The sequence below is a fragment of the Callithrix jacchus genome, chromosome 1 (assembly GCF_049354715.1).
Source record: "Callithrix jacchus isolate 240 chromosome 1, calJac240_pri, whole genome shotgun sequence".
Taxonomy (NCBI): domain Eukaryota; kingdom Metazoa; phylum Chordata; class Mammalia; order Primates; family Cebidae; genus Callithrix; species Callithrix jacchus.
In genome coordinates this window covers 98,670,179-98,696,338 of record NC_133502.1, presented here as the reverse complement: position 1 = coordinate 98,696,338, position 26,160 = coordinate 98,670,179, and the positions used below count along the sequence as shown (strand labels likewise).

The following is a 26,160-nucleotide window of genomic DNA, read 5'->3' as shown; positions in this document are numbered from 1 at the left end:
TCCTAGCTAAGCTGTAAGTACTGGATACATATCATTATGTCCCCATCTGGAAAAACGGAAAGGCAGAACATGATTCTCTGTGTGTCCAAGGTTTGTTGATCTGACAACCTGTAAGTGAATTAAGTCAAATATTGTCCCATCAAGAGGCCCTCATTTCATTGTAAAAGAGACCAATAAACTCTAATGCAGACGCAGGATGTGCAGCAGGAATGGACAGTCATTTGCTTTCATCTGTGGTACAGAGGTGAGTGGCTTCAGAGAACTATGGCATCGGAGGCACAGACCAGGAGATGTTCACCTCAGCAGGGCAAATGACTTGGATCCTGTTAGCTGAACTTGGTCTCTGATTAATGTTTTTTAACTTGAGTCAAGCTTTTAACTGGTAAAGACTTCCAAAGTTTGCCATTGTGAGTTACATGTGAGAGCTTCGATGCCTCAGAATTCTTGCCCATTTCATGGGTTACCAGCGGACAGAACTAGGATGACAGTTGGGTTCAATATTTAAAAGAAAAGTGTATAAGGACAAATTTTTGGAGTATAAATGCTGAAACTGCATAGGACTTTGATGAACTGCAGGATCCATTGGGAAAATATTAGATTTTTTACTGGTCTGGGGAAATCTGGATCAAAGTGGATGAGTTTTCTCTGTGTGTTTGATGGAGGGTACATGAGAAGTAATTAGACTTGACAGGGAGAGAACGACTCACTGGTTATGTGACTGGAAAATGACTGAGAATGGAACATGAGGTAATAACAGACAGTACCATGAAAGTTCAGGAAGATAGGGTACCCTGGCCATTTAAAGTAATCCCATCAAGGTAAGAAAAATACTGAATAATACTGTGATTCTCTCACAATCAGTATTTTGAGCAATTTACATATGGGGGAAAAAGAAAAAAATAACCTGAAAGATCAACTGGATACTTACTCTGGTTGGGTACTTGGAAAATAGAAATAACAGGACAATGTACATTATGAGCCCACCGAAGGACACCAGCTGCTGTTGGCCCAATTTGGCGGTGTCAAAGGCCAGCCAGAAAATAACTGCTAGGACCAGGGAGCTCCAGATCACCCTAAGAGAACGGAAGGGAGGCATTGGTATTATTTTGTTGTGCTAACTTGAGAATCATAATCAGGCTTAAATTTTTTTCTTTTTTGAGAGATGGAGACTTGCTCTGTCGCCCAGGCTGGAGTAGAGCAGAGTGATCTCAGCTCACTGCAACTTCTACTTCCCAGGTTCAAGCAATTCTCCTGCCTCAGCCTCCCTAGTGGCTGGGATTAGAGGCACCTGCCACCATGCCAAGCTAATTTTTGTATTTTTAGTGGAGACGGGTTTCACCATGTTGGCCAGGCTGGTCTTGAACTCCTGAGCTCAGGTAATCTGCCCACCTCGGCCTCCCAAAGTGCTGGATTACAGGCAAGAGCCACAGCTCCCAGTCATCAGGCTTAAATTAACAAAGAAACATAAAAACAAGATGAATACACTCTGGCACCAGTAAGTTGTGCTTTTGGAAACTGCAACAGAATCTTTTTGGTTGTGGCTATCAAGGCAAATAGCTAAAAAATTAAGTACTGGGTCTCCTTACTTTACAGCTCTTACTTTACCTTCATTTTGAGGGGTGAGGGAGGTGTTACCTGCTTCCCTTTAAGGGAGAACTTGGAATATGTTATCTGCCGTTGGGGGACCTCACCAGGAGCCGAGAGCAACATCAGACATTAGAGCGAGCGAGTTCTGGCTCCCCTGGCATGTCCAGCAAGCATGACAAGTCTGACTCAGGACTCACGGCTTGGACAGCAGAGCTAGAAAGCCTGCTGTGTTGGGATTGCACAAACCTAGTTTATTAGGCCAAGGATGTGTGAAGTTTCCTGGTAGATCCCATGTTAGTCTTAAGGGAGAGAATTGCTCTTGGGTCCTGCTCAGTGGGCCACCTGAAGGGAGAGGAGGTCCCTGAGAGAGAGGCTGAGGGAATAGCTCTGGACAGTTGCTGTAGGACACAGGGTCCTATGGGAAAGGGTCACTCTAATACTTCACAGGCCCTTTCTCCCAAGGAGGGCAGCTTCATACCCAGAGCAGGGGTCCAGCCTGATACTGGCTTTGAGGACGGCAGGGGAGCAAGTAACAGGGAGAAAGGGGACACTCAGACCCAGGTGGGGGAGGAAAGCTAGGGCACTGGGTCAAGTTCGCAGTTCTCATTATTGTATGGGACAGCATATTCTGATGTTAAAAAATGTCTGTGATGCCTGTATCAAAATATCTCATCTACCTTGTAAATATATATACACCTATGATGTACCCACAACAATGAACAATTTAAAAAATGGGCTGGGCACAGTGACTGACACCTGTAATCCCAGCACTTTGGGAGTCTAAGGCAGGTGGATCACTTGGGGCCAGGAGTTCAAGACCTGTCTGGGCAATATGGTGAAACCCCTGTCTCTAGTAAAAATAAAAAAAAAAAATAGCTGGGAAGCTAAGCTACTTAGGAGGCTGAGGCATGAGAATCATTTGAACCTAGGAGGCAGAGGTTACAGTGAGCCAAGATGGCACCACTGCACTCCCGCCTGGGTGACAGAGCACGACTCTGTCTCACAAAAAGAAAAAAAAAGAAAGCCTGTGAACATTGGATCATTACTAAGAGTGTTCAGAAGGGTCATGGGTTTTCAGTATTTTTATAAATTATAGAGTAGATATCTTGCATTGAATAAAATGGAAAGAATGATGAATGAAAAAACTAAATTGTATTTTGACCATAGCCCCATGGGTCATGAAAAAAAGTGCTAACAGTCTTCAACAACAAAGCCGCTTTTAAAGCCCTACATTTTTAATGAGCAAAAGGCATGGGCAGAAATCAGAGGAAAAGAAGCCTGATTAAAAAATTATTTGGGGTCAGGCGTAGTGGCTCATGCTTGTAATCCCAGAACTTTGGGAGGCTGAGGTGGATGGATCACCTGAGGTCAGGAGTTCAAGACCAGCTTGGCCAACATGGTGAAACCCCATCTCTACTAAAGATACAAAAATTAGCCAGGTATGGTGGTGAGTGCCTGTAATCCCAGCTACTCAGGAGGCTGAGGCAGGAGAATCACTTGAACCCAGGAGGCGGGGGTTGTAGTGAGCCAAAGTTGCGCCACTGCACTCCAGCCTGGGTGACAGAGCGAGACCCCATCTAAAAAAAAAAAAAATTATTTGGATTCACTAGTCAATAAAGAAATGTGAGGAATGAGATACCAGTTGACTTAAATTAATCATAATAGGCTGGGCGTTGTGGCTTATGCCTATAATCCCAGCACTTTGGGAGGCCAAGGTGGGTGGATCACCTGAGGTCAGGAGCTTGAGACCAGCCTGGCCAACACAGTGAAATACTGTCTACTAAAAATAGAAAAATTAACTGGGCATGGTGGCGAGCACCTGTAGTCCCAGCTATTTGAGAAGCTGAGGCAGGAGAATTGCTTGAACCAGGGAGCCAGGATGCAGTGAGAGGAAATTGCACCGTGGCCCTCCAGCCTGGGTGACAAAAATGAGACTCCTTCTCAAAAATCAATAAAAAAAAAAACAAATCATAAATAGGTATAAAGATTTGTGTTCATCATAACATTTAAAATAGCAAAGATTTTGTAGGTAAAATAAATGGTCAACCATACAGGAACTATAATCAAATTCAAGATTGAATATGTTCTATGATCCTCATTTTATAAATAAATCGTAAAGAGAATGTATATAACGTGTATAAGAAAAGAAGTTGGTAAAAATGAAAGCTCTTTGCAAACACATCACCAGCAATCTCCATCAGTTTTTACTTATAAACCAATTCTTTATTTACAGGTACTGAGATTAGATGGCATTTCTGCTGTTCCCTATCTTATGCCAGCACAGATGTTACTGATTGATCATGGCGCCCTTCCACTGACAGGTCAGAGGGAGAGTGAAAGCCGTCCTGCCATGACAACACTTTCAGTCTATTCTATATTTCTAACTACTTCCTGATACGTAGGCATGGACGTGTCTCTCCCTAATATAGCACATGGAACGTTTTATGCTCAACATCTTTTGGACAACATTTTATCATTTAATATACTTGACATTAAGGCAGTTTGTGAGGACATCTGGACACATTTCAAATGAGTCATTGCCTCATCTAGGCTTTGATTTCCTGTTTGTAAAATGAAGACATTGTAACAGATTACTCCCTAAGGTGTTTCTGCTTCCATATCCCATAAATGAAGAAGCAATTTCAGAATGCATTTTTGAAACGGTGTTGGAAAAGACTACTATCTCTCTTAACTGAAATAAGAGAACCAATTGCATTTACCACTTCAGCCAGAACCAATGGCCGCTCAGAAACTTTCTTCCAGGAGACAGCATCTCATCAATTTGATGTTCATATTTGGCCATCAGGTGATCCCAGACAACGAAGAAGATGGCAACCACAGTAATCACAAAAAGAGGAAGGGCTCTGTGAAAGTTCAGCACACAGGCCACAATCACCATAACCAGATAACCTGTCCAGGAAGCAAAAACAGACATTGAACATCATTAAGCACTGGGACACGCCTCCAGTCTCCAGCCTCCAGCTTTGATCTGGCTCAGGTGAGGGGAGGTTTAATTAAGGCATCACTGAATGCAGGAGTGCTCTTGATATAGCTACTGGCTTTTCTGATGGGGGATTTTGATATTTTTCAAAGCAAGTCTTGAAAATTCTCACATGAATGCTAAGAAGATAGGGTGCTGGGTCTTTTTATTCTTACAAGACTTTCGGATTCTTGAATCCTGGTGCTTGATCATTGGGCCTCTCAGTACTGTCCGTTTTTACTCCTGGTATTCAGTCTCGGCAGGTGAGTACTATCAGAGAAAGGCCGAGTGTTGAAACAGCCACTGGCAAAGGGATACTGATTCTTGTGGTTTGCAGTTCAGATTTGGCCTAAAGTTGAGTGAAGAAATACACCTGCCAACAACAGACCATTTCTCTAAGTGACACAGAGTCTCCTAGGAAAAGAGGTAGGGGCAGTTACCAAGGTGGCTGCTTTGGAAGAGCAGATTGTAGGATAAGAGTAAGGTTTCCTATTCTTAAAGGTCTGCAAAGATGGTCTGCAGGTTAAACCTGGCCTGCCGCTTGTTTTTGTAGGTGGCAAGTACATTTGTATTTGTGTGTTTCGAACCGACCCTATCCTGGCCAAGGGGATCCCAGAAAAACCTGAAAAACTTGAGTTCCCAGCCATGACAGGATGGGAGGTCAGATGTGCCTCAGTATGCCCCTTACTTATTAACTTTTAACCAGGATTCCTTCCTAAGGAACTAGCAGAAACCAGCTCTGGAAAACAAGAAATGGAAGACTCACTTCTCTAAAACCTTTAGCCAACCATCTGAGGTGTTGACCAGACTCCTTTTCTTTCTTTAGATTTTTGTTGCTTTGTTTGAGACAGAATTTTGCTCTTGTTGCCCAGAATGGAGTACAATGTGTGTGATCTCAGCTCACTGCAACCTCCGCCTCCCAAGTTCAAGAGATTCTCCTGCCTCAGCCTCCCAAGTAGCTGGGATTGCAGGCATGTGCCACCATGCCCAGTGAATTATGTATTTTTAGTAGAGGCAGGGTTTCACCATGTTGGTCAGGATGGTCTTGATCTCCTGACCTCAGGTGATCCACCCACCTCGGCCTCCAAAAGTGCTGGGGTTATAGTTGTGAGCCATCGTGCCCAGCCTCTTTAGAGTTTTGACATGACATCTCACCAGTTTCACAGGGCATTTCTTCCTGATAAGAGACAACTGACCATGGAATGTTTCTGGCCAGCCTTGGAGGATGCACAGTGAGGGTTTTTGTGTTCTTTACTTTACCTTTTGACTTCACAGGGCTGAAAACTCCACCCTTAGATCGTGGTAACACTACTATTTTTTATACACGTTATTCACAGAGAGGCATGAATCTCAATTGTCCATGTGCATGTGTCTCCTTTCACAAATATTCATGACTCCTTCTATAGCTTATTGAATATTTATACTTAGCCAACCCTTTCAGCATAAATTCCTGTCTTATTCTTCCCTCCCTCAAAGTGCTTGTTTCTGGCTTCTGTTGGAGACTATGCTTCCCAGCCTGTCAGAATGGCCACCTTGCAGGCTGCAACCATTTATGAGAAATAAAACTTTCCTTTCCAAATGTATAAACCTTGTGATTGATTCTTCAGTTGACTGTATGTGTGTTCTACAAATAAGGTTGTGTTGGAATACAGCCACGCCTGTCTACTTATGCATCGTTTATGGTTGCTTTTTACTACAGTGGCAGAGTGGCATGGTTTTGATCTTATGTCTGAAATACTGAAAGGCTTAAAATACTGTCTGGCCCAATACTTATAAAGTTCACCACCCCTACTGTTTTCCTTTTCCAACTGTTGGCGCATCAGCAAAACCACTGACCCTGGCAGTGCGGCAGCCTTGGATTGATGTCTGTGAGCTTGGATGGGGGTGCTTACATTTTACAGACAGGCATGTCCTTTAAAATGGGCCGAGTTCAGTGTGCTGAGCTTCAAGAAAAAAAATAACAATACAGCAAAACAAAAACAAAAGAAAAAGCAAGTAAAGTGAGCCAAGGAGCTCTTCGTTCTGGAGGGAGTAAACACAGGAGACATTCTCGTCCTGCCTTCAGGCAAACGGAGTGGACTAGACGGTGCTAAGCTACTCATGTTGTATTCACATAAAGCATTACTCACTTGTGTTTTCTGAATTTATGTGAATCAATGCACCCCTTAAAATCCACATGACAGTAACAAAGGCTATAAGAATGCGGAGAGTAAGTGACTAAAACAATTAGCTTCCAGCCTCCTAAATGGGGTAGGAAAACGATTTGCACAGGCTTCCCCTATAAAGGGCTTCTTGACTGACTTCTCCACCTCCCTAGAAGATTTAGTGAGGTCCAGGGGAAGAGAAAGGTTTAATCTCTTTTCACATAAAGTTAATATTTGGGGGAATCCCTGAAAAAAAGACAGTGGTATCCCTATCCCTCTTGGTTATTTACCTGCTAATAACATGCCCCAGATGATGTGTCGAAGAGTCGTTTTGTGTTTCCTACAGAAACCACATACTGTGTCATACCTCCTTTCCAAACACCTGCAACACGAAAGCAAAAAGGCAGGGAGAAGTGAACACCAAAAACATGAAATAAACTGCATGCTGAGGCTAGATTAGGCTTTGTAAACCAAGAAAGCAAACAAACAAATGTCTGAGGTATATGTCTTACAAAGTAGAAGTAGGAAACTCATTTCATTTTAGACTAGAGTCAGCCATGACCGTTCGGTGATCACCATCACTGAATAAGTGTGCCGAGCCCTGAGGGGTTAGGAAGGTACAGACAACATGCTCCTGGGAACAGAGCAGGGGAGATGGATAACTAACCAAAGCTGAAATAGTCACAGGAAGAGAGTGTTTCTGGCACACTACAAGATCCTTTGCTAGCTTTTAACCAATGGTTATTACGTGTTCATTGTCAGAAAATAAAAAGCCAAGGAACTCTGTCATCTCTCTTGGTTTGGCAAAGTTTGAGCAAGTTGGTGGCTCTGTCTGCCTTTACCATCCCTGTTGGTCCAAGACTGACGGACTTCATGGGCGTGTTTAAAATGCAAAGTAGGATTTCCTGGATGTTAGGGCTACTAACCAAAGGGTTGTCACAGCTTTCTCAGAAAGCTCTGGAGTTGCTAGAATGTCTATTTCCATCCAGGGCTCTGTTATGGGTTGGGTGGGTAGTGTGTGACCAGTGTAGGTCTGGTCATGTCTTCAGAGCAGTCCCCCAGGAGTGAGCTGGGAGGCCAGGGTCATAGCCACATGGCTCTCCTCTCCTTCTCTGGGGATCTTCTTCCCATGTAGATGCCTCTTTCTTTGGAGACCTCCCATTCTCCCACTTGAATCTGGGTAAAAGAAACTTCTTGCACATTTCCTCATTGTCCTTTCCAGGCCACGGGGTAGTACTTCTAAAATGACCATTTCTCATCCCATATAGGCGGTTCCCAAACTCCAGGACTTCAAAGGACGTGGTCCCGAGCTAGGAGACCTGCACTCCCCTTGGCCAGTGCCTCCACTTCCCCGCCTTCCAACAGTCTTGCCTGTACCTCCAAAGTCAGCCACCTCTCAAGCTTTGGGGGACAGCTCAAGCTTTTGGCTTCTAAAAAGTCCTCTTGCATCTCCTCAGACAGACACATGCCTCTGAACTTTATTCTTACTGTCTTCTTTTATTGTGTTTTGTTATGAACTCATTACCTACCCATTCCAGTAGCAGGAAATAGTGGTTATTTGGTTAATAGCCAGTCATTTTTTTACCTAGGCTGAATAATTCCCAACCCATTAACCTTAGTGAATCCTGAGTACCTCTGACCACACAAAAGAATTTCTCAATCTCCCGGGGCCAGGGATCCTGGAGAATAGATGTCTGTGAGCCATACAGCACAATGAATGTAACCTTGGATATTAAGGATGTTTAACAGATATGTATTGATTGATAGATGAATGAAATGAGAGTGCATATTGGTTATGTGCAACAGTATTTTACAGCTCTGAGTTGGGGCCTCATTAGTGGGTTATGAAGTCCACATAGTAGCCACTATTAAAACAGAAGGAGGCCATGTGTGGTGGCTCATGCCTGTACTCCCAGCACTTTGAGAGGCCCAGATGGAAGGATTATTTGAGCCCAGGATTTTGAGACCAGATTGGGAAACACAGTGAGAACTTGTCTCTACAAAAAAAAAAAAAAAAAAAAAAAAAATTAGCTGGGTGTGGTGGCACAAACCTGTGGTCCCAGCTGTAAAGTAAATCACTTGAGCCCCAGAGGTGAAGGCTGCAGTGAGCTGTGATTGTGCCACAGCACCCCGTCTCAATTTAAAAAAAAAAAGAAAGGAAATAATAAAGTATCAAAGTATCATAGTGTACCATTCATACATAAGAATGATAGGTATCACTTCATGAAACATTCACCATTATGTATGTGTGTGAATATGTGTACTGAGAATTAGAAGCAATGCTCTAGAATAAAAGTGTAGTGAAGACATTTTTTGCTTTGGGAAAAGCTAATGATGTATTATTCTCAGCTGAAGATACATTAAAGTGGCAGCAGCAGAGGGTGACATTTAATAGGGCACATCCACATACTGTAGGTTGACTCAGATTCTTTAATTGCAGGGAATGTGTGTAGTCCATTACGGCAATCTGACTTCTGCATAAAGCAGAGTAGCTGGAAGTAGACACTCAGTTATTTGGTTATCTAGGTTGAATAATTCCCAACCTCCTGATGACTGTTTCAGTCTCATTAACATGAATGAAACCTGAGCACCTCTGACCACCCAAGAGAATTTCTCAGTATCTCTGGGTCAGAGACTCATAAAGTAAAATGAAGGATACAACTTTGTTATGTTTCTGATATGGTAAATACTTGGGATGACGTATATGTGACAAGAGCTCCCAACCCTAATTCTGGCCAACCCCAGATATATATTCTGATGCATAAAAACAAAGTTCCTCCCGTAGCCCATGAAAGGCTGAGGTGGGCGGATCATTCACGCTCAGGAGGTAGAGGCAGCAGTAAGCTAGACAGAACTCACAACAGGGTCTTGCTTTGCTGCCCAGGCTAGACAGAATAGATTTACATTTCTACATTTAAATGAAAATCTATTTCTGATTGGGCATGGTGGCTCACACCTGTAACCCCAGCACTTTGGGAGGCTGAGGCAAGCGGATCACCTGAGGTCAGGAGTTGGAGACTAGCCTGGCTAACATGGTGAAACCCTGTCTCTACTAAAAATACAAAAATTAGCTGGGCATGGTGGCGTGTGCCCATAATCCCAGCTACTTGGGAGGCTGAGACAGGAGAATCGCTTGAACCTGGGAGGTGGAGGCTGTAGTGAGCTGAGATCATACCACTGCACTTCAGCCTGGGTGACACAGCACGACTCCGTCTCAAAAAAAAAAAAAAAAAAAAATTAAAATCTATTTCTAGATGTAAAATTAGCACCACTGAACTCCATCTTGTGTGACAGAGCAAGCCCCTGTTTCTAAAAAAAAAAATTAAAAATTTTCTCAGAGACATAGGAATGCAAATAAAATTCAAATAGGAATTTAGAAGATGGATGAATACTGTACTGTTATGATAGAGTAGCAGACAATCCTGGGCTAGGAATCAGAAGCTGAAATTGTGACCTAGCTCTCTTCCTCTCCTGGCTGATTTGGGGGCGTCATTTCTCTGAGGTTCATTTTTCCGGTCCAAAACATAAAGGTACTAATCTCGTGTTTCCTACCTTATGAAGTTGTAAGGACTTGGAATACTTTGAGGCTACAAGGTAAGAACAACAGTGTGTTGGGATTTAAAGTGCATTGATTTTGAGCAATCAGCTGCTATTGATGAACATTGAGAAGATGAATTAACTACATTCGTATGGACTGGAGCAATTAGTTGGTAATTTATACTTTTAATTAGAAGACTATCCTGGTGAATTTAAATCTGCATATTGGGTTCCCAGAACATCAGCAGTTTGAATTGGCCACAGTGATCATCCTAGAGCTTCATTAGTTTTTCTGGAAAGGGGGTTGGGTAGGGAGGGTAGAAAGATGGGTGGTGGCGACAATCTCTAATAAATAATAATAGATGTTAAAAATCAAATGGGAGGCCCGGCATGGTGGCTCACGCCTGTAATCCCAGCACTTTGGGAGGCCGAGGTGGGTAGATCATTTGAGGTCAGGAGTTCAAGACCAGCCTGGCCAACATGGTGAAACCCTGCCTTTACTAAAAATACAAAAATTACCCAGGCATGATGGCGCTTGCCTGTAGTCCCAGCTATTCGGGAGGCTGAAACAGGAGAATCGCTTGAACTTGGGAGGCGGAGGTTGCAGTGAGCTGAGAGGGTGTGACTGCACTCCAGCCTGGGTGACAAAGTGCGACTCTGTTTAAAAAAAAAAAAAAATTCAAATGGGGATAAAACAAAGTAATAAAACCAAATGGGAGGTAGGCCTGGTTATTTCCCTGTTTTAAAGACTGTACCCTTTTGGCTGCATCTCCTCGTCATCATCCTCCATGTCTTCTTTGTTTCTTGGAGAATCCGGTTCAACTGTGACCTGTTCCTCGCCCTGGAAATAAAACATTGGAGCAGAGATGGAATAATGAGCATCTTGGGCATAATGGACCCTGGTTTCACTGCTCAGAACTCTAGCAAAGAACTTCCAATAGGTCCTTTAAAATTATTATACAAGAAAATGGCTCCTATTTTCTACTGCACAGTCATTTTTCTCCCCCTCTTACAATCTCACACAAAAAATCCGAGGATCACATTGAATCTCTTCCTTTCTTTCCAAAGGAGCGGTTGGTATTTTCTCCTTTTCTTAAGGGAACAGGCTCTTATTTGTGCTTTTTGCTCCTCTCTCTCCTGTAATTATTCAACCCCAGCTCTGTTTTCAGCCAAGTGCTAAATGAAGTTAATACCAGAAGCTGCATAAATCTCCCTTAGTACTCGGCCAGCCCCGGTTTCCAAAGGACTGAAACCAAATCTGGATTTAATCCCCTGGCAGCCCAAGGCTTGGTCTGTGGATATGAACACTAGCCTGGTACCTTCAAGAGCCAATAAATCCACCTTGGGAATGAGGATCCTTTTATCAGTTGGGCTAAAGGGGTCTATTTCACGTACTCAGCTAGCCCTTGCTCTAAATAATTGAGTGTGGAATATCTCTGTCCCATTTTTTCATGGACAATCTTTCTAGGTACAGTTCGAGTTCTCAAATATCCATGACCCATCCTATTTCCAGGATGGCAGAGGATTTCCTACCTGTCTCCAGTCTTTAATAATGTCTCAAATAGTAAGCCTGGCTCTTGTAACCAATGGTACAGAAGCAGGCAGGGGAGGAAATAGATGCGGGCGGAGCAGTTTGAGTGTGCTCTAAGAGGCATAATGTCAAATCGCAGCATTTGTCTTCTGTCATACCCAGGGCGGCTTTTGATGCTCTTTAACAGAAATCACAGACGTTAATCATCAGTGTGTGTCTGAGCTGAAAAAACTCTCAAAAATCCTATAATTGCTCAAGGCCAAACTCCATTGTTCTTCTTATTCAGATGACCTTCCTTTTCTGGGCTGGACCCCAGGAACTAGGAAGGCGAGAGGATAATTGGAAGAGAGACCAGCTGAGTCCAAGCTGCAGCTACTGAGGAGGGGCTGGGGATGAGTCTTATTCATTTATTTCTATCTAATTCCCAGATTAGCCAATAGTCAATGTTTGGTAACTATTTGATTTAAATGATTATCATTATTATTTTCTTGCAGTGAAAGTACCCCAAGTGACCTGCTATCTATGGGATGTCTGACATTACTATTGTTGTCTTTTATTTTTCAATTTTTTCTCACCTTTTAAAAACAACAACTTGGCTCCCACAGTCATGGGACCTCTGCCCCGCTCCTTCCTTTCACAGCCAGGCCACTGGAGAGAGTTGTATTTACTCTTTGGAAGTCACTTCCTCACATCCTGCCCACGTCTCTACCCACTGTGACTGAGCTTCTCCTGAATGGGTCCTGCCAAGGTCACTCAAGGCCCATTGCTATCAAATCCAGTAGCTACTCCTCAGCCTTCACATCCCCGTTTATAATTGTAAAATATTAAAATTTTTGTTTTTTGAAAAAGTATTTTAAAAACATTTTTAAAAGAGCAGTTTAAGTTCACAGCCAAATGGAGCTGAAAGTATAGAGATTTATCATGTATTGTCTACCCACCCTCACCTTCCCCACTATCAAATGAACCCAGAGAAGTACATTTGCTACGATGGATGAGCCTACATGGACATCATCATCACCCAAAATCTGCAGTGAGACTCGCTCCTGGTCTTGTACATTCTATGGGTTTGGACACTTGTACGATAACATGTGTCCACCATTGTAGTATCAGGCACACTAGTTTCACGGCTCTAAAAGTCTTCTTATTTGTCCCTACCTCCCCCAGTGCCTGGGAAGCCCTGACTATTGGCTGTCTCCATAGTTTTGCATTTCCCAGAATGTCGTGTAGTTGGGATCACACAGTACATAGCCATTTTAGATTGCCTTCTTTCACCTAGTAATGCGTAGTTAAGGTTCCTTTGTGTCTTTTCATGGCTTGAGAGTTCATTTCTTTTTAGTGCTGGAAGACACTGCATGTCTGGATGTACCACAGTTTATTTATTCATTCACCTACTGAATTTTGGTTGCTTCCAAGTGTTGGCAATTACAAATAAAGCTGCTCTAAACATCCATGTGTAGGTTTTTATGTGGACATAAGCATTGTTTTCTTTTTTGTTTGTTGAAGAATATTTAGTGAGCATTTTTTGTAATCAATTAAGCGAAATAGACAGTTACCAAACACTGTACTATGCATGGTATGATTCCAATACAGATGACATATGCCCGTGGGCGTATGTTTGCATTAAAAAAAGCTGTGTTCCAAGATGTTCAGCACTGACTCTTTTTCTTGAATTATGAGCCTTTTTTGGTCTTCCAAATTTTGCTACAATAACTGTTTCAAATTTTCTACTTTAAAAAGTGATTTTTTTACCTCACAAAATGACACACTAGTGGGCACCCCAAATTACTTTGTGTGTGTGTGTGTGTGTGTGAGAGAGAGAGAGAGAGAGAAAGAGTCTCGCTCTGTCTCCCAGGCTGGAGTGCAGTGACGTGATCTCGGCTCACTGCAACCTCTGCCTCCTGGGTTCAAGGGATTCTCCTGCCTCAGCCTCCAGAGTAGCTGTGATTACAAATGACCAACATCACATCCAGCTAATTTTTGTATTTTAGTAGAGATGGGGTTTCACCATGTTGGCCAGGCTGGTCTCGAACTCCTGACTTTAAGTGATCCACCTGCTTTGGCCTCCCAAAGTGCTGGGATTACAGGCGTGAGCCACCCGCACACTGCCCTGAATTACTTTTTAAGGGATGACCTACATGGGTAATTTGTTTACCTTGTTAGCAACAGGAAGCCATCTTTAAATAAACTCCTGTCCAGAATTCAGCAGATAAGTGAAATTAAGCAGGAGTCCCTCAGACCAGTGTAAAGCTACTAAGGAATTCTAGGGCATGATAGACACAGTTTTAGCACCATATTAGAGCGTTCCTCTTGTTTCTATCATTTACCTTAAAATTCAGGTGGTTTTGTCTAATCCAATGCCTTTTTCCTTGAAATGAAGCTTGAAACTCCTAATAGTGAAGTGTCAGCGAAAACCTGGGTATGCTTTTCCCGTTAGGGAACTCTGAGGACAGGTGGATAAAAACAAAACCTCTCTGTTTGGGCATGCGTGTTTTCTTTACCACTGTGCCCACACACTTTCATTACCACTTAATCTGTTCCCATGCTTTCTGTGCCCACTGTTCTCAGGTGCCTGCTGCACCGCGGTTGCCATGGCACTGGAGTCACACACCACAGTCCTGCCGTACCTGTTTGGTGTTTGTGTGCTCGCCTCTTTGCGCAGCTCCGCTTCTTATCGAGTTGTTGTTTCCTGATGTATTCTCATTCTCAAGAAAATTTTCTTCATTCTAAGAAAAAAGTGTAGATTGCAAAATTAAAGTTAGAACCAAGAGATGGATGTTCTTCCATGAGTAATACCTAGAGAAATTTGGAGGATGAGAGAGGCAAAGATCGGGTGTTCAGGAGAAGCATCTGATTCAACAAACAGCTGATAAATCCTGAGTTCGTAAAGAAACAGATGATCGAATGGACATAGTGGTTCTCTCCTGTAATCCCAGCATTATGGGAGGCTGAAGTGGGAGGGAAAACCAGCCTGGGCAAAAACCCATGTTTACTAAAAATACAAAGATTAGCTGGGCTTGGTGGTGTGTGCCTTTAATTCCAGCTACTTGGGAGGCTAATGTGGGAGACTTGCTTGAGTCCCAGAGGCAGAGGTTGCAGTGAGCTGAGATCTTGCCACTGCACTCCAGCCTGGGTGACAGATCAAGACTCTATCTCAGAAAAAAATAAAAAGAAAGAAAGAAAAAGAAAAAAGAAAAGAAACGGATGACTTTTGCTTTGTTTTGTTCTGATACGAAGGTGGTCCAGAGGAAGAGAGAGGAATGAAGACAATTGCCCTCATCTAGGCCAGATAACTTTCCAATAGGCAGAGCTGGGACCAGGGGCAGGTTTCCACTTTCCTTTCTATCACATGACACAGATTTTCAACTTATAAAATGAAATAAAATGTGGTAAACCATACTCTGGATAACTTTATTCTCAGATGTTAGGTTCATGAAATTTTAAAATGTGTTTTATTTGTTTAAAGCAATCTCCGGTAGTAATGATCATGAGAAAAATGCCCTTTTTTTGTGGGTGGGGCTGTCTTGATTTTACTTTTAGGAACTGAATGAGGTTTGCTCTTGTCCTGACCCCTCAGCTGCTGTTTCCAGAAGCGACAAACACCTGACCTGTTTTCTGTCTCTTGTATCTTTTTTAGGGTATCTAATATTTCTCCCATCTCATTCCAACGTGCCCTTTTCTAGAGTGAGGTAACGGATAAATAGGGTTAGGAAATGCCTTCTGTTAGCCCAAGGGCTATAACTGTGTCTTTAAAGACCAAGTATATGACTTTGATTTTAACTTTAGATCTTTGGCCCCAGGAATCCAGCAAATATTGCAATTCCAAGTTGTATTGCATTTTTCCACTTACTGAAACACAAGAATGAATAAACGTGAAAAAAACTTACAGCACACATGACTCATGCATCAAAGTACTGTGCCGTACTTCCTTTTGTGTTACAGTTGCTTATATCCTACAGTTCTTTGCACATAGCAGACACTAACAATTTTTTGAATTAATGACTCACAGAGATTTTAAAGTTGATTTAGCGCAGCAGTGTAGTACTCCTGGGTCCTTGGTATAAAAATACAGCATGGGCTGGGTGTGGTGGCTCACGCCTGTAATCCCAGCACTTTGGGAGGCTGAGGTGGGTGGATCATCTGAGGTTGGGAGTTCGAGACCAACCTGGCCAATATGGTGAAACCCCCGTCTCTACTAAAAATACAAAAATTAGCTGTCGTGGTGTCACTCACCTATGATTCCAGCTACTTGAGAGGCTGAGGCAGGAGAAGTGCTTGAACCCAGGAGGCAGAGGTTGCAGTGAGCTTGGGTGATAGAGTGAGACTCAGTCTCAAAATAATAATAGTAATAATACAGCATGGGAAAAAGTATATATAGTATGGGAAGATGTCAGGATGTTGCTAATTGCTGAAATTGGCTGGCAGGTATCTAGAAAATCATTTTATTATTCTCCTACTTTGGTGGATGCTAAAATTTTCCTTAATAAGTTAAAAATAAAATCAAGCATGAGTTGGTGGAGTAACAGGACACAGGTCACTGAGGGGCTAGTCCTTAGGGTCCTTACTGAGCAGGTCACAGTCTCCCAAGCTTCAACTCCCTCATTCATACAACACAGTTTGGATTTGGAGTTCTTGTGAATCCTTCCGGAATCCTGACATTTTCTAGTTCTATTCGGAGATTCAGCTTCTTGACGTTGATTCCTCCTGCCATCTGGTGGTAGGATCTGAAAATTACTGGTGGAACACAGGGATGGATCCTATCTTGGAAAGTTAAGTGAAAGGGGTGTGTGTGTGTGTGTGTATATGTGTGTGTGTGTGTGTGTGTGTGTTGAGGGATAGAGTGGGCACTCCTTTAATGGCAACAAGAGCACCTGTGGTTTAGTTTTTCCCTGTGTAATGATCTTATTTTGCCCCCAGAAGAGTATACACCTTGGCCTTTTAGTATTCTCTGGAAGAACAATATCTCCCATTTGAGGATTTCCAACAGAATTAATGGGGTTATTGTGGATATTGATTGGTACCTGGAAAATGACCATTAAGACGACTGTTTTTCTTATTCTTTTCAAATTAGAGTCATGGGGCTGGGATATGGGGCCCCAGACCATGTCTTAGCCCATTTTTTTTTTACATTTATTTAGCAACTTACATCACTAAATATCTTTGCACACTTAACACCCCACCACCATAACTGCGTTCTCATGGTAAAATCTAACCCTCTAGTGAAAGCGTACGAAAGGTGAGGGAATTGCGTTGTATTTCTAGGCCATTTACAGCTTACCACGTTTAATTCCTCTAGTTAGTTTTAGTTGTTAGGTATGCCAAAAGATGAGGGTCCTGGATTGAGCCCCCTTTGAAGGGACAGCCTAGTAACCAGGGGTACGTTGTGCCTGGGGTTTGTTACCCACACTCTCTCTTCGATCTTGCACTTTCTATGTGGCTATTACAGGGAGGCACAGATGGACAGAAGCATTTTAATTTTCTTCCTTTCATTCGCTTTCTAAACCATATGATAATTTCTAGAACACTGGAAATTTCTAAAATTACTCCCCTTTCTATTTGTGGAACAGCAGTACCTGTCGCAAGAGACCCACGTGGGCAGCCTGGAGCTCACTGTTACCTCCTAATGCTGAGGGATCTTTGAATTGGGTGCAAGAAGTTAGGCGTTTGTATTTTGCTGTGAGTGGCTGTAACACTGGGAATGTCTATGGCTTCAGAACACTGCTAACATTCTCCCTTTGGGAACTTTGCGAGCCAGGAGGCAGAGGAAACCCCTATGTATGGGAATGTCAGGAAAAGGAGAAAGAAAGAGAGTGCTGTACCTGAAGGTGAAAACTTAAAGGAAGGTTTATAATAAGAGTGTTAAAAAAAGTTTAAACATGCAAGTACTCCCAGAATATGGTTTCCTGAAGAAACTGCTTTCTTGAAGAAGCTGCTAGAGGAAGAAGCCATACAAATGATAAATGGAGAAATTATGACAAAAAGAGGGGTAGTACATTTTGAATCTATTTGATAATAAAATCTAAGACAATTTCAGGGATTATGATTCTAGAGCAAATTATAAACATGATAGCTTCTGCCAATGTAGAAAAAAATCATTAGAGACTGGGCACGGTGGCTCATGCCTGCAACCCCAGCATTTTGGGAGGCCAAGGTGGGCGGATCACCTGAGCTTGGGAGTTCAAGACCAGCCTGACCAACATGGAGAAACCCTGTCTCTACTAAAAATATGGGCATGGTGGTGCATGCCTGTAATCCCAGCTATTCAGGAGGCTGAGACAGGAGAATCACCTGAACCTGGGAGGCAGAAGTTGTGGTGAGCTAAGATTGTGCCATTGCACTCCAGCCTGGGCAACAAGAGCAAAGCTGTGTCACAAAAGAAAAAAAATCATTAGAAGGCAAAGGAAAAGAAAAGGTAGCAGGTAAGATAAGTAGGCCAATTTCCTACTTCAGGTCATGCTGGGTCCTCTTCCCTACTGCAATAGTTTATTACTCACTGAAATCTGTCTTCACCACTGTAACGAGGGCAGCTTTATTTATGTATGACATTAACCATATCAAGAATAAGACCAAAAGGTCTGAGTTACATTGTTCCAAATGCATTGAGGTATATTTTTATTTCTTTCTTAAATACAGAGTTTCCAGAGCCAAGGGCTAGTTAAAAGTCACAATGGACCAGGTGCAGTGGCTCACACATGTAATCCCAACACTTTGGGAGGCCAAGGCAGGCAGATCATTTGGGCTCAGGAGTTTGAGACCAACCTGGGCAACATGGTGAAACCTTGTATCTCTATTTTTTTTAAACGAAAATACAAAATTATTTTTTTAAAGGTCACAAATGCAGAATTGTCCACTCCAAGACACTATTGCCCTTGCGGCTGCTGCATTATCTTTCACTCTTGCTGTTGATGTTTGTGTTGGTCATTTGTGTTTGTTAATGTGTGACTAATTAAACTGGCTCTAGTTTCCTGTTATCGTTCCTTGCCTTTTTTCTGACTTAGGTTGATTTCTTTGAGTAGAGAAAGAAATTGCCATAAGAACTTCCTGTGCATTTGGGAGGGAGAACAGAGAAGTCTGAAGCCACCCATGGAGAAACTGGTCCTGAGAGCAATGTGACCACAGCTTCACTCCCAACTCTGCCAGCCATGGTACTGTGCTTTCCCATACATAATATTACTTAACCCCCGCCCCCTTGATTGCTAATATTTGTACCTTTATTAATTTTTTTTGTTGTCCTGAAGCTAAGAATTCACACATAAGCATCCTTTCTCCATCTTCTCGCTGTACTTTTTACTTATGTTTACTCTTGAACTCATTCTGGTCTGGCTTGCACTTTTTTTTTTTTTTTTTTGAGACAGATTCTCGCTCATTGCCCAGGCTGCAGTGCAGTGGCGTGATCTCGGCTCACTGCAACCTCAACCTCCTGGGTTCAAGTGATTTTCCTGCCTCAGTCTCCTGAGTAGCTGGGATTACAGGCACATACCACCACGCCCAGCTCACTTTATAAAAGAAAATTTTTAGTAGAGAGGGGATTTCATCATGTTGACCAGGCTGGTCTGGAACCCTGGGCCTCAAATGATCCACCTGCCTTGGCCTCCCAAAATGCTGGGATTACAGGCATGAGCCACTGTGCCTGGCCTGGCCTACACATTTACCACTCCATGGAAATTGCCCTTGCCAAAGACAATGATGTCCATGTCTCTGAATTCAGTTTTCATCATGCATCACAGACTACTTGGTCTTTAAAATGCTCTGTCCCTGCCTTTTGGGATATCACACTTTCCTAGTTTCCTCCTTCCACTTAAATGTTTCTTCCTCCCTTTCCTGTGCTGTATCAGCCTTTCGTGCTTAACTCTGAATGTTACATGTGCTTCCTTGGGGCTCTGTCCAGGAAATATTTATTGTGCACCTACTATGGGATAGATACCACTCTGGGTTAAGGGATTACATACATTGTCCTTATTCTCAGGGAATTTTGAAGAAAAGCTGTTGGCTGGGAGCAGTGGCTCATACCTGTAGTCCTAGCACTTTAGGAGGCCAAGGCGGGTAGAACACTTGAGATCAGGAATTTGAGATCGGCCTGGCCAATAGGGTGATTCCCTGTCTCTACTCAAAATACAAAATTAGCCAGGAGTGCTGGTGCATGCCTGTAATCCCAGCTACTCAGGAGGCTGAGGCAGGAAAATCACTTGAACCTTCAAAGCAGAGGTTGCAGTGAGCCAAGATCGTGCCACTGCACTCGAGCCTGAGTGACAGAGCAAGACTCTGTCTCAAAAATAAAAAAAAATCTTTCAACCATGAATTATACAATTGATTACTTAATATTAGTTGTGATAAAGACTACTAAAAAGTTCAAGATGCTACTTCTAGGAGTTAATTGGAACAAAGTCCACTGTGTTTAAAGTTCTAAAGATGTGACCTATTTAGTCACGATGAACTGGAAATCCTCTCACCAGCACACCTTCCAGTAGCTGAGAAAGAAGATAAACAAGGATATAATCTCTTTGAACCTAACAGTTGAAACCAAGGTTGTTCTTACTCTCACTTGCTTCTTTGATTTGTTTTTAATAGGCAAACTCCTAGTCTGTCTGAAGGGATCAACATTCAGACTGCAAGGTGATTATAGATGTTTTTTTGTTTATAAAATGCTTTCACCATGGGCATACTAGACCAACAGTGGCAAGTCTTTTTTTTTCAGGGTTCCTGATCCTCAAAGTTTGTGAGATTAAGAAACATTACACACTACGTATTATTTACAGCATGGAAAACCATATGAAGAGTATAACAACACCTGTCTGTGAAGCAACTTGGTCAGAGTGGTCATGAAATGATGACTTCTAAATTCAAGAACAGGAAATATGGCTTCAGCTCTTTATGCAATTCTATTGCTGGAATAAGATAGAATAAGGAGGAAAAGAGAGGAAGAGATAAAAGTAGTTTCAAGAGACATTGATGACATTCAAGAGACATTAATGACGTTATTCATGATATCTTTAATAATGATACCTTCATCTTGGAACATCTTGAAAAGCCCCTAAGTTAATTCAAAATCATGTTTTGCTTTTGCAATCATTGGTTTATGCAGCAAGTATCACAACTTGGGATCTTCCTGCATGTTCAATAAATGAAACTCAAGTCTACATCAGAAAAACAGTTACTTTTTGGTAATTTCTAAAATCACCTTGACCATCAAGCTCTTCTTTCCAAAGAGTGCTAAGTAAATAAAAGTAAATTACTCAAATTAGAAACTTAGAGAACGAGACCCTAGGATTCCTGGGATTATAGTGCTGATGCTTATAATCCCAGCACTTTGGGAGGCAGAGGAAGGAGGATCATTTGAGGTTAGGAGTTCCAGATCAGCGTGGCCAACATGGAGAAACCTTGTTTTTACTAAAAATACAAAAATTAGTGCAGTTTGGTGGTACACGCCTGTAATCCCAGCTACTTGGGGGGCCTGAGAATCGCTTGAGCCCAGGAGGTAGAGGTTGCGGTGAGGCAAGATTGTCCACTGCACTCCAGCCTGGGCAACAGAGCAAAACTCTGTCTCAAAAGAAAAGAAAGGAAAAAAAAAAGAATGAATTTACAGTATATAAAACATTTAAGAAATGCATTTGCCCAAATAGGAAACAGAATGACCTAAGATGTTAGAAAAATAACTTTAGAAAGTTTTTTGATGAGACAAAACATGGAGAGCCAAGCCCTCCTGGGCTGGCAGGGACCTAAGGGATTTGAGGTTTTATATATATATATATATAATATTCAATATTTTATTTTTTATTAACAAAAATTTTACATATTCATGGGGTACATAGTTTGATATGTACGATGTATACTGATAAGATAAGGGTAATTAGCATGTCCACCATCTCAAACATTTCTTTCTTTGCTTATTTATTACACTTTAAGTCCTGGGGTACATGTGCAGATTGCGCAGGTTTGTTAATATGTATACATGTGCCATGGTGGTGCTTTGCTGCATCCATTGCCCTGTTATCTACGTTAGGTATTTCTTCTAATGCTATCCGTCCCCAGTCTCCCCACCACCTGCTATTCCTCCCCTAGCCCCTTGCTGACACAATGACAATACAGAGTGGAACGCCGGCAACTTCCATAGGTCTCACATCAATGGATTTCCCTATTTGCTATAGGGCGAGGCAGATTTTACATCGAGGTTTCAAGATTTGGTTTGGCCTGTACCAGTATCCCCAACTAAATGGTTGATTAATGGCTGATTTTTGAGCATACATTACCTTAATTTCCCAGCAATTATATGATGTGGAGTATTAGTATGCCTCTTTTTAGATGAGCGAACAGGTATAGAGAAATAGATGAGCTGCCTAAATGGTGGGCCTAGAAAATCCAGGCAGACTGACTGAAGCCTCAACTCTTCACCTGAAGAACCTCTTTTTTGTCCTTTTATGATTTTTAACCTCCCTCATCTATCGCCCTCCCTTGACCTTCCCCATTGACATCCCCTGCCCCTCCAAAGCTGGCTTTTTTCAGAAGCTCATCACTTTCTTCCCTCTCCCATGTCCTCCTTAATGAGAGGCCATTGACCTCTAGCCAAGGTCTAGGCCATGTACAGTACAGTCAGTACTAGAAGCATTACAGGCTACCTCTCCTACGCCCTCCTGTGTTTTCTCAATCCTTCCTCCCCTACTTCTTTCTTCCTCTTCTGTGACGTAAAGACCTCATTCTTTGCAGGGGAACAAGGAAGTGATGATGTGGGCCAACAGGAAGCCTAACATTTGCTGGCTCCTAGACATGTCACTGTGGGTACCTTTGTCTCTCTATGACCTCCTTGCTGGACCCAACACACCATGTAAATAGACCTGTGCTCCCCACTTGTTTTATCTGTATGGGTTGGATCCTCGATTAAGCAATTTTTCTTTCAAACCTCCCTGGCTGCACAAATTAGGCCAGAACTCTCTAACAAGCTTCCTCCTTGCAAATGTTTCTGAACTAATGGAGTCTGGTAGATCAGAAAATCAGGACTCTGTAAATTGAATTAGAAAAATGAAAAGGTTTTTGCTGGGTGCAGTGATTCATATTTGTAATCCCAGCATTTTGGGAGGCCAAGGTGGGTGGATCCCTTGAGTTAAGTAATTCAAGAATGGCCTGGGTAACATGGGTGAGACCCTGTCTCTACTAAAAATACAAAAATTAGCCAGGCTTGGTGGCATGCATCTGTAGTCCCAGCTACCCAGGAAGCTGAAGTGGGAGGATTGCTTGAGTTCCAGAGGCAGATCACACCACTGCACTCCACCTCCAGCCTAGGTGACACAGCGAGACCCTCTCTCAAAAAAAAAAAAAAAAAAGAAAAAAAGTCTTAAAAGCTAGTGAAACCATAAGTGATGCAATTGAAAGGCAGGGACACTGACAGGGAAGTAGGACCTATCAGGGAACAACTGTACAACTTCATAGGTTGTGCTGTTTGGAAGCTTTGGTATTCTCTCAAAGTTGAGCAGGTCAGGAGAATAAGGCAACTGGATCATTAAATAAGTGGATTTGCCTGTCTTGGCGCCGTTGGACTGTGGCTAACCCTCTTCCATGGTGTAAAGCACATTGCCTCACATTAATGGCTTGCTTTAGGGTCATGCTTTATGGAGGAATTTTTACCATTACTTTAGTTAACAACCCCTTATGAGGTTGCTGGCTAGCTTATTCTGGAATGTTCCTGAGTCTACAGAATTTTCAAATTTAGTTTTAAGCTTAACTTATCATTGGTTTTGGATTTGAGGATTACAAAATCCAAGATTTTGTAATCAATGAGGATCCCTGAGGTAAATCAGGAGAACTGGTGTCTATTCCTGCCCACCTTTCTTTACTGCTTTTTCTATCTCCCAGCTCATGCCACTCCCACCTTTTATTATTATTTTTAATGGAGTCCTAACTTAGAATCCTACCTTCCCGTTCTGGGCCTTGATTTCTCCATATAATGTAATATGAAAAAAAAAAAAGTGTTTGACATGGTAGCCTGGGGTATTTTATCTACCTAGTATTTTCCTTCCATCTAGCACAGAGCAGCTGCTCAATATACTTTGTTGGATGAATGAATGAAATAACAAAAGCACATAAAATGAATGCTCATTTGGAATGTTTAGAAAATGGAGTGACTGTCTGACCCTCAAAGTAGGTGAGGTCATCTTTTGCCATGAATGAGACTTTCCACAAACTGTACTGTGCTAGTCTGCCATTGTTTAATTAATTTTAACCGAACTAGCTCTCTGCTTCTAGCTCCTAGCATAATGCCTGGCACAAGGTCAGAGCTCAATAAATTTTTGTTACATCAGTAAATGCCATACTTTATGTTAAAGAGTTTTGGCCCTCAAACAAAATAAACACAAAAACAAAGTTTTGAACCAGGGTATTGGAAGGAAGACTGAGAGGTCTTCAAGTGCATTTCCCCGCTTCCTGATGCAACCATTCCCAGAATTATCCCCTTCATTCCTGAATACTGACCCGACACGCCTTACTTAGCTAGGTGACTCACAGCATTTTCCTCAGAATCTCTGTCTCCATTTTACTATCAAACAACACAAGACATACTTACCATTTTATTTTATTTTTTAAAATGTCCTTTTAAGGGAAAAGGAAGAAAATTAAGCATGCCAAAGCTGTAAGTGGCTTCTTATAATGTTAAATACCTAGACCTTGTGTGGGGTAGAAGCAGCAGCTATCAAATCACTCCTTTGAGGGAAATCATGTTGCATGTTTGTCAGCCTATATCTGCAATCATGAGAGAGTTCCAAACTTCTGTGGAATAATAGAGATTTGGAGTTCACGATTATCATTTCTATTCTAAATAAAATTCCAGATACCCTCACCATTGAATTTAAAAAAAAAATTTGACAAATAACAGCTCAGCAAGCATCCATGGCCCAGCTTCCCCATTCAACATCAACAGTGTCTGAATGGGGTGGTTCAGCAGGGACCACCACCATCTTTTTTTTAAGTAATTAACTGTGGAGTGGAGGTTATCACCAACAGTGATAAAACATAAAACTGGAGCCTATTGGTACCAAAGTTATCAAAAGAAAAAAACCCAAACCAAAAACAAAACCTAGAGCTTGGGAACCAGTCTTGGTTTTATCCTAACTGAAGTAAGAGAGTTTTTCTGAAACTTCCCTGTAGCCCGTCCTCCGAAGGCTGGGATATGCTTGCAGGACACATTGCCTTGTGAGCCAATTAAAGCCTGTGACTTCATGGCTGGATCAGGGATTTTCCGGTCATTCCTGACATGACATCCTTGTGGCAATCTGTCTGGCCCTACAGATGGATAAAAAACCAGTTCTTACTCTCTATTCAATCAAAATATAACACCTCAGGCTGGGTTTGGTGGCTCACGCCTGTAATCCCAGACCTTGAAGAAGCTGAGGTGGGCAGATCACTTGAGGTCAGGAGTTTGAGACCAGCCTGGCCAACATGGTGAAACCTCATCTCTAATAAATATACCAAAAAAAAAAAAAAAAAAAAATTAGCTGGGCAAGGTGGTGCATGCCTGTAATCCCAGCTACTCGGGAGGCTGAGATAGGAGAATCACTTAAACCCAGGAGGCGGAGGTCATAGTGAGCGGAGATTGTGCCACTGCACACCAGCCTGGGTGATGGGGCAAGATACCATCTCAAAAAACAAAAACAAAAAATCCCCAGAAAACATAGCATCCCAAAAGAAGCCTCTTAAAATCAGGAGGAAAACAATAAAATGAGATAAAATAAAATTAGGAAGGCCTCTCTCTTGGGACACTTACGGTAGAAATAATAGAATTGAATCTCTTTCTCCTTTCCTTTTTCTGTAACCATTAGATGCCTCAATTCTTTACCCAGTTTTGGTAAAAGGCAGTAGTGATGGCTCTGATTTTGACAACCTCAGCCCATATCCTACTCCTGACTAATCATCCAGTACATCCTAGCCTAGAAATGTGGCTAGTACCATTCACCACACTGACAAAACTGTCAAAATTACTTTTTCAGAATTCTGAAAGAAAACAAACTAACTAAGACTGTAGCAGTCCAGAGAATGTTTTTCAAATAAAATGACTCAGAGTCTCAGAACATCATGCTTTGTAGTGTCTTAAATTATCCTAGTTCTGTTTTCCTGTCCACAGACTCATGATAGCCTTAACAACCCTGCAATCATGAAAACTAGCAGTTTTAAAGGGGGCAAAATGAGATTGGAGTTACCCCAAAGTCCAACTCTCAGATAACTGCCATCATTTGATCTATTTTGCAGTTTCTTAGAAAATTCCCTGCCTTGGCCAGGTGCAGTGGCTCAAGCCTGTAATCCCAGCACTTTGGGAGGCTGAGGCAGGCAGATCACTTGAGGTCAGAAGTTGGAGAGCAGCCTGGCAAAACCCCATCTTTCCTGTAATCCCAGCTTCTCAGGAG

At 42.3% G+C, this 26,160-nt stretch overlaps 1 protein-coding gene across 1 annotated transcript in view; it reads right to left on the bottom strand.

The window, feature by feature from the left end:
* SLC28A3 (solute carrier family 28 member 3) overlaps positions 1-26,160 on the bottom strand; it is a 61,765-nt gene that overhangs the window by 23,486 nt on the left and 12,119 nt on the right. Inside the window, exons 2-6 of the mRNA XM_008994435.5 lie at positions 14,404-14,502; positions 11,004-11,089; positions 7,002-7,093; positions 4,308-4,497; positions 929-1,073 (exon numbers count right to left, since the gene is read on the bottom strand). Coding sequence (XP_008992683.1) covers positions 929-1,073; positions 4,308-4,497; positions 7,002-7,093; positions 11,004-11,089; positions 14,404-14,502 — 612 coding nt within the window. The remainder of the gene's footprint in view (positions 1-928; positions 1,074-4,307; positions 4,498-7,001; positions 7,094-11,003; positions 11,090-14,403; positions 14,503-26,160) is intronic.